Source organism: Heterocephalus glaber, unplaced genomic scaffold (genome assembly GCF_053883595.1).
Source record: "Heterocephalus glaber isolate CG9 unplaced genomic scaffold, H.glaber_assembly_v1.0 deba00001461, whole genome shotgun sequence".
NCBI classification, from domain to species: Eukaryota; Metazoa; Chordata; class Mammalia; order Rodentia; family Bathyergidae; genus Heterocephalus; species Heterocephalus glaber.
Genome location: NW_028258308.1, coordinates 47,095,749 through 47,104,413, shown reverse-complemented (window position 1 = coordinate 47,104,413; position 8,665 = coordinate 47,095,749). Strand labels below are relative to the sequence as shown.

At 38.2% G+C, this 8,665-nt stretch overlaps 1 protein-coding gene across 1 annotated transcript; it reads right to left on the bottom strand.

The window, feature by feature from the left end:
• Nucleotides 1-6,485: 6,485 nt before the first annotated feature.
• On the bottom strand, nucleotides 6,486-6,953 carry LOC147826832 (olfactory receptor 14I1-like). The gene has a single exon (XM_087216976.1). The coding sequence runs from the start codon at nucleotides 6,951-6,953 to the stop codon at nucleotides 6,486-6,488; it is 468 nt and encodes a 155-aa protein (XP_087073102.1).
• Nucleotides 6,954-8,665: the final 1,712 nt, after the last annotated feature.

Genomic DNA, 8,665 nt, shown 5'->3' with positions numbered 1-8,665 from the left:
GCTGCCCACACTTGCCCTCCGGGACACGTGTGTGAGCTCTGTGCAGCACACTCAGCCTGCAGCTGCACCAGCCCCACCAGGAGCAGGAGAGGTCAGCACAGGGAGGCCTTGGAGAAGGCTCCTGAGGTCAGGTCCAGTAGAGGTGCTGTACATGGACAGGGAAGGGGGTGGAGAGGGAATAGGGGAGAGGGATAAAAGAAGAAAAAAGGAATTAGATGTGTTTTGTGCATGTGCAAACCCCCCACAATGAATGTGACCATTATGTACTGCAGACATGCAGTAATAAAGAATAAGTCTAAAAAACCCTCCAGTTACTGTATATGTGACAGTGCTATCAGACCCTCATCAGATGCAAGGGTGCAATTCTGGGTATAATGCATTTTAAATAAAATAGTTTACAAAAAAGCAGTGATTACTATTAGATACTCCACATAAGCTAAGTTATTCTCTCTGTATAGAATATCCACATATAAAACTCTGTAAAATATTTTTTAATTTTTATTTTTATTAGTATGGGTTTACCATATATAATAACATTCATCTCAGGGATTTGATATATTTACATAAAATGAATTTTTAAACTGTGTGTGTTGAATGTCAGATTCAAATATTTGAAAACCATCAATCTTATAGAACACTCTCCACTCTTTTGTATCTCTATGTTTACTCATTTTTTGTGATTTCTAATTTATCACTAACATTTATTCTCTCCTTTTTCATATTTATTTTTGATGGGATTAATAGCATGCAGAAAGTGCTCATCATCTAAGTGGCATCATCAAACATACCTTTCAGTCTGTTGCTACAATTTTCAGCCTGGCATTATCCAGTGGGAGGAGACAGTGTACTCAGATCAATAAGATAACAGCAGGTGTGAAGTTGTTACTCTGGTGTGTCTTTATAAAAATGAAAGGGGTTGTTTTGTGCCTTCCTTTTCATAGTAGCAGGAGTGGATCAGTCTTTTCAGTGTGCTTGTGCCATCACCTGCGTGTTCACAGGCAAAGATGGAAAAGTGCAGAGCCATGTAGGAGGAAAGTCTGAGGTTCTGGAGAAGAGAAATCTCTGTAGGGGACCACTGAGCCACAAGGCTGGGTGTAGGATCAGGACTCATCTTTCTCAGCAAGGCAACATTGCTACCTGATTCTGTAAGTGTGCTACATTTATTTCTCACAATAATCCCTAGATAACCAAAAGAATGGATTTATGTCACAAGATGTAAAAACACTAATGATAAGCAATATTAAGCATTGGAACTTTCATTAACATTAAATCTACTTAATCTAATTAAAATTCTATAAAAGGAATGATTCCTCCAAGATGAACTTTCTAAAACATTATTGGTTTGTTATTAAGAACATTATATTGTGCATTTAATTTTCCTGAATCATTTGTATAGATGTACAGGATGACACTGGTGTTCTGCATAAAATTATGCTGAATATACAGCATCAGTATTCTACAAAAGAGAAACTTTATTGTGTTATCACTTGCACACTCAGTATGGTATATGTTCCCACTTGGAAATTTAATATATTTTATCAGATTTTTATGGTACACAGGAAATAAAGTGTATATTGTATTTAAGAGTTTATTTAAATACTACATTCTCTTTGTTCTTATTAATTGAAGGTATTACCTGTTTTTAGTTTTCCTCTCAAGATTTTCTTTGCTGATATATAGAAATATGACACATTTTTGCATTTTGGTGTTCTATTCTGTGCCCTTGATCATATTGTTTATTAATTTCAAGTCATTTTCTTTCTTCTGCAGATTTGTAGTAATTTCTCAATTAAAAATCATGATTTCTTAAATTGGGCATTTTTACTTCATTCTTTGATTTTTTTTTTTTTTTTTTTGGTACCGGGGATTGAACTCGGGTCCTTGCCCTTGTGAGGCAGGCAGTGGAACCACTGAGCTAAATCCCCGGCTTTACTTCATTCTTTATCCATCATCACAGATACCTACCACTTTATTGATTTATTTATTTTGGTAGTGAAAACATTTTCACCCTGCTTTCTTTGCAGGCCTCAAGAACATGTAAAAATGCTATTATTTACACTCATAGTGTTACAGTTAAAGTCGCCAGAAAGTGCTCACCTTTCAGGACAGAAATGTGCATCTCCACCTTCTCTTCCCTGCAGCTGCAGTTCATCATCACTGTGCTCCTTCTCTACAGGACTCCACCACTTCAGGTCAATCAGAAGAGTGGGGTCATGCAGTATGTAACTGCCTCTCTGTATCCTCTTCTTTTACTGAACATAAGATGACCAGTGTTCTTCCAGCTTCTTATATGTGGAAAGATTTCCTTTTTTTGGAACAAATAACAGTCCAGTGTGTGTGAACAACCTTTTATCAATCCATTCCTGTGCCATTGGACACTAAGTTAATTCACCTGAGTCTGATGTTAGGAATGGTGCTGTAGTGACCATAGGCATGCAGATACCATTTCAAGATCCTTCTTTCCTCTCTTTAAATATATACCCCACAGGAGGATTGCCGAATCCTAAAGGAATTCTATGTTAATTTTTGACAAAGTTCACTTGTTTCACATATTTTTTATATTTGCTGACATTCTCACCAACCAAGTACAAGAGTTCACACTTCTCGAAATATTGTCAAACACTAGGAGGTGTGATCATAAGGCCAATGAGTATTTAAATTAAACAAAAATGGAATAAATGACAAATTATCATAAATCTTTTTCAAAGTGCTTCCCTCCATATATACATACTTATCCCATTGTTCTTGTGACTTTTTTCAGGGGTTCTGGAGACTTCTGTGGGTGTCTTTAGTTGCTATGTTGTTCCAGCCTTGAAATCTAGAATCTGCACAAAAACCTTTCTCTTTTGTAGTGTTTTGTACTTTGGGGGAGACTCAAAGCTCACTCCATGCAAGATTCTGTGAATAAGGTGGATGAAAGGACACACCATCATTTTTTGATGAATTTCACTTAAAATGGGTTGAGCTTTGACAAAGTGAGCAATAGAAAGCAAAATTTCTTCAATAAATGATATGGGGAAAGTTTATATTCACATGGAGAAGAATGAGACCGGACCCTTATCTCATCCCACATACAAAAATCAAGTTAAGAACTTTATTTAAAGTTTTGTGCTTTGTAAGTTCTAGAAGAAACCGTAGGGGAACTTTTGCCAAATGTTGAAATGGGCAGAAGTCTCCTAGGTATGACTGTGAAAGTACAGAGTACAAAAGCAAATAAAACAAACAAAATGCATTTTATATGAGATTGCATTTATCTAAAAGTCTTTCATAGGAAAGAAAAAAATTTAATAGAGAATGAGACAACTAACACATTGGGAGAAAATATTTGCAAGCCATGTAGTGACATGTGACTGATACCTAAACTATATAAAGAAGTGAAACTACTCAATATGAAGTAATGTAATAACCGAATAAAAGAAAAGGCAAAATACTTACATTGACATTTCTCAAAAGAAGACACAAAGTAATCAATAGATGCATGAAAAATTGATCATCTTCATTAGTCATCAGGAATGGAAATGCAAACTACAAGGAGACATTACCTCACAATTGTTTCAGTGCCTATTGCCAAAAAGATAAATGGTGGCTGTATTTGAGACAATGTAGGGTAAAAATCACTGTTTGGTCCCCTTTGGTGGATTTGCACATGAGCACAACATGGAGGTTTCTCCAAAACTCAGAGTTAGCATAGGATAGAGGAATTCCATCCCTGGGTATGAATCTAAGGACCTGAATTCAATCTAGTGAAGGAATATCTGCTCACTCCCCTTCAATGCAGTATTGTTCACATAGCTAACATTCAGCAGCAACCTAGGTTCCCTCATCAGATAAGAAGATGAAGAAACTGTGGCATATGCACACAGTGGAATATTATACAGTCTTAAAAATGGGGAAAGTAGTTTTATTTGCACCAATATATCTGCATCTGGACAACATTTTGCTGTAAGGGAGGCACAGAAAGACAAATACACATGATATAAATTACATGTGGAACCTAACAATGTTGAATTCAGATCTATAGAGCAAAGTGAATGTTTCCAGATCCTGGAAGTGGATGTTTGATGGGTAGTGGGTAAATATAGATCAAAATGCACAAAATTTTAATTAAACAGAAAGATCAAGCTTTACAGATATGTTTGCACTGAATAGTAACTATAATAGCAATGCATGAAATATTTTTCACCTCCTGATAAAAGTATATTTTCAATGTTTCACACCCCGAAGTGGTAAGTGTACCGGGGATAGATTAGTCAATTAGCCTCTTTGAAGCATTGAAATTTGTAAACATATCATGCTGTGTGTCACAAATACTTGCAATTGTTACTTTTCAAAGAATGAATACATATAATTTCCAATGGAAAAACTGTAAAAGTAAAAAATTTCCAAGGAAAAAAGCCCTGACCTCATTATTGAAAAAGTCTAACTCATAATGGTAGAATCGTTGGAAATGCACAAGCAGAAATATCAATAAGGAATCAGAAAGATAAAATGAGGAACTGGGTTGAAATAATTTTATAAATTAACCCTGAAAATTAGAAATCAAGCTACTTGTTCATTCCAATATGTGGATGAAAGTATGTGGAGGAAGTCTATGTATCAATTTAGATAGATGTAGTGATAGAGCAAAAGGAATTCATTCAAAAGTTTTCAGGAATGTTAACATCCCACCTTTGTAAATATTATCCAAATTTAAATTACAGTATTTTTACCTTAAAAATAGATTCAAAAATGACTTGGATGCAGATATATTTTGTTTAAAATGTGGATGTGTTAGTTGCCCTGATTGGAGCAAATATTTCACAAATTTACAGGGATCAAATCAAGTTCTGTGTCTTACATTCACACAAATTTTAACTTTTAAGAGATGTACCTTCTCAGTGATGAAACATTGAAAGTTGAGGTATCCCATGCATCAGAGGAGGGTGAGCCATGTTCAGACCTCCACCAGGACATGAGGTCTGGTGGACAGGAGGTCCATGGAACCAAACACCACTTACTTCTATCAATAAGTACTGAAATGTAGGGAGCCTATTGTTCTAGGGCTGAACTGGGGCTCAATGGGCACCAGACCCTCCGTGCTGAGGTTTTCCCAGATAGGGCTTCTAGATGAAACAGGAAGCATATTTGAGATTAAGTTCTCAAAAACAAAATAGCCAATATGCATTTTAGCCACCAGTTTGCAGATTCACCAATTGGAAGTCAGAGAAACAAAACACTTCTCATTTGGAGTGAAGTTGTTTTTATGTGCTATTTTGTGTGCTATTGGAAGAAAATGGTGCACCACACAGGGCATCTGATTCATTTTCCTCATTGCTCACCAAGTTTGCATGGATCAAGGCCAGCCTGCATGTTTTCATCTGAATTACACACAGAAACAAAACATTTCCAAATTACAGTTTTTTGGAAGGTCATTTATTTGTGTGTCTTGAATTTTCATTGACTGAACAAAAGGATTTTAGAAGATGCAGCAGAAGAGGCAGGTGAAGGTCTCAGATTCCAAAGCCCCACTATGTCCTCAGTTCTCAGTTGTCCCCTTTTAATCACCATGTGACCCATCCCAGCCTGAGTGGAAGAGCAAGTGCAGAGAGCATAGTGCAGACAGCAGGGTCTTCTCACATGACCACTCAGTGCACTTCTCCAGGTTGGTCAGATCCAGCACCTGAGGTTCTCTCAACAGCACAGGTGTCTGTTAAGGTGGAACATAAAAAGCATACCCTGATCCATATAGTGCCTATTTTCTTTCTAGCTCAAAATCATTCCAAATATATTCAAAACATTTTTGCAATGTGAACCAAACTTCCAGTTTTAGGAATGAGGAATAAAATGTATGACATATACAGTATGCCAAGCAAGAACATGAAGATGTAGATTTGTACTTCACCAAAAAACTGTATGCAACAAAATAATGTATAAGCAACTAAAACTAGATGATTCACAGGTGTATATTTCAATGTATGGAAGAACATCAAATATCAACTAATCTATCTTCATTCGATGGACTAATATTTAAGTTTTAGTGATAAAAATATTTGACATCAACTCAGAGAATCTGTTGAACATTCTTTGCAAGGCAGCATTGAGCTCCCTGTTGTGTAGACAGTAGACGATGTGGTTCACGAATGGGAGCACCATGGTGTAGAACAGATTCTCAAGGGATGGTTTGCGTGGAATAGGACCTATTGCAGCCACTGACACAGAAATGAGAAACAAAAAGAGAACAGACAACTGTGGTGTACAGGTGGATATGGCTTTGTTATGGGCTTCCCCTGAATGAGTCTTAAGCACAGTCAAAAATATATTAACATATGAAACAAACATGAAGGCAAAACATACCAAGACAATGCAAAAACTTAAAGCCAGCATTATAAATTCAGAGTACTGGATATCTGAAGATGAAATCCTCAGAATTTGAGGTACATCACAGAAATATTGTGGGATCACATTGGTCTTGGTGAAGGGAAGCCTGAATAGAGAGCTTGTGCTTTCTATTCAGAGTAGACCAGAACAGAGGCCCAGGAGCCAGCTGCATCCTGGGAACAGAGACTTTGGGTAATGATGAACCCATAGTTCAGAGGGTGGCAAATAGCCATGTAGTGGTCATAGGACATGACCACCAGGAGGGCAATCTCTACTGATGCAAACAGTGGATACAGAAAAATCTGTGCAACACACTTTGCCAGGGATATGGTCTTACTGCCTGTCATGCAATTCACTACAGCTTTGGGAACAACAACTGACATGCTGCAGAGGTCCAGGAGGGCCACACTGCTTATAAAAAAAGTACATGGGAGAGGCAGATGTGTGTCTGTCACTATGGCAGTGACAGTCACAAGATTCCCTGTTAATGCTCCCAGATAAATCACTAAGAACAGCACACCTTGCAGAACCTGGAGTTCCTGGGAACCTGTGACATTCATGAGGAGAAATTCTTTGAAGATGCTGAGGTTGTCCATGTCCATCTGTTGTGGTCTCTGCAGAGTAAGAGGTTAAAGTGAACAGAGGATTCTGCTCCAAGCTGAATGCAAAGAACCTGGTAAAACTACAGAGTAGTTTCTATCCAGGATCATCAGAGTATAGTTAATGGATAAAATAAAGTATATTGAACATACATATTTCTATTTTTCTTTTTTCCCCAAAATGCTGATAACCTTTTATTTTTTGCATTCAAAGGATGACAGAATTAAGCATTACAGTATTTAAAGTGCAATCACTTCCCACAATGTTTCATTTACTGGCTACTTTTAAGAGTACATTTTCTAGATCTACCTGGACACCTAATTATTTTCTCCTTCACATCAGTTTTAACATTTTTTAAAATTTGGTTTTCTGTGTTCACGCTTGTGAATTTCTCATGGCAGACAGCTTTATCACTAGTATCAAGCCTTCTCTAGGAAATGTCTATTTCTCAGAGAGGTCATTTGGGCACATGTGATTCTTGTTTCTGTCCCAAGCTCCTAACTTCCCAATTTATTAAGGATCAGAAGTTGGTATTTATTTGGCTCAGCACCTAGTCTTTAGATACTGGGATATGGTGGTGGTTATGGCACCATACAATCTCAGTGTTGTGATACAGGAGAGAACAACTCATTACAACAGGTAGGACATCCTGGCAAAAGTAGTACAATTATCAATATTGGTACCAAGTACAGCCTAGAAACTGAAAAACTTTGGTAACTATTGACTTGGTAACTTTAATCACAGGAGCAAGATGTGCAGTTATATAATGCAATCCAGCATAAAATAGGAGCTTGGATGCAATGAATTTCCTTTTAGTGGGGTGAGTTTATCCACTAGTGGGGGAAATTTAAGAGGGATAGGGGGCAACACAGGGAGGGAGATGAACAGAGATGTAGTAGAGGCAATACTGGAGGACAGCAGATGATCAGCCAAGGTTTGGGAAACTGGAGAAGAGGGCAAGAGAAAAAGCGTGAAGAATAAAGCAAAAGAATATCTGCATGAACCAGAAAGACAAGAAAGGATTTACACTCACATTAAATTACAGTCAACTCCAGAGAGATAGTTGAGGAAAGAATGAGGATGAGCAGAACAAGGTAAACATAACTGTACAAACAAACAAACAAAACAAAGAATGAGGAAACAAAACCAACAAAGAAAGAAATACAATTAAAAGAACAAAGTAAAATTCCTCAGGAGTCCTTAGTCCTCTCTGGGAGTGTCCAAGGCAGGTAGTGTCCCAGAACCAGGCTGTGCCTCCCCACCCGGACTGGTAGAGTTTGATCTGTGGGAGCTGGGCTGGTCTAAGCCAGCAGCTTTGAGTGCCCCTCTCTGGTCCACACAAGCCTCCTCCCCACTGCTGTGGTGCCCATGGCTGCTCTCTGTCCCAAGCACACTTGGCTGTTCTGGGTCATGTGGTCTTTGCACAGCCTCCTGTTTCACCCCCACTGACACTTCTCTATCCTGTCCTGACCCACTTGGTTGGGCCTGTGCTGCTGGACCAATTCACTCCAGGGGGTGAATTGCCCTTGCTAAAATCCCACATGCTTCTGTGTCTTCCTCTCAAGCTGTTGGTCACAAATCACATTTTTTTAGCTGCACTGGGGTCCCAACATTGAAGAAAATGACTGAAAAAGTAAAGAAAGCAAGGGCCTGGGCTGGAGGCCCTGCCTCAGTGTTTGCCAGAGACAGTAGCAGTGCCCTTTGTGAG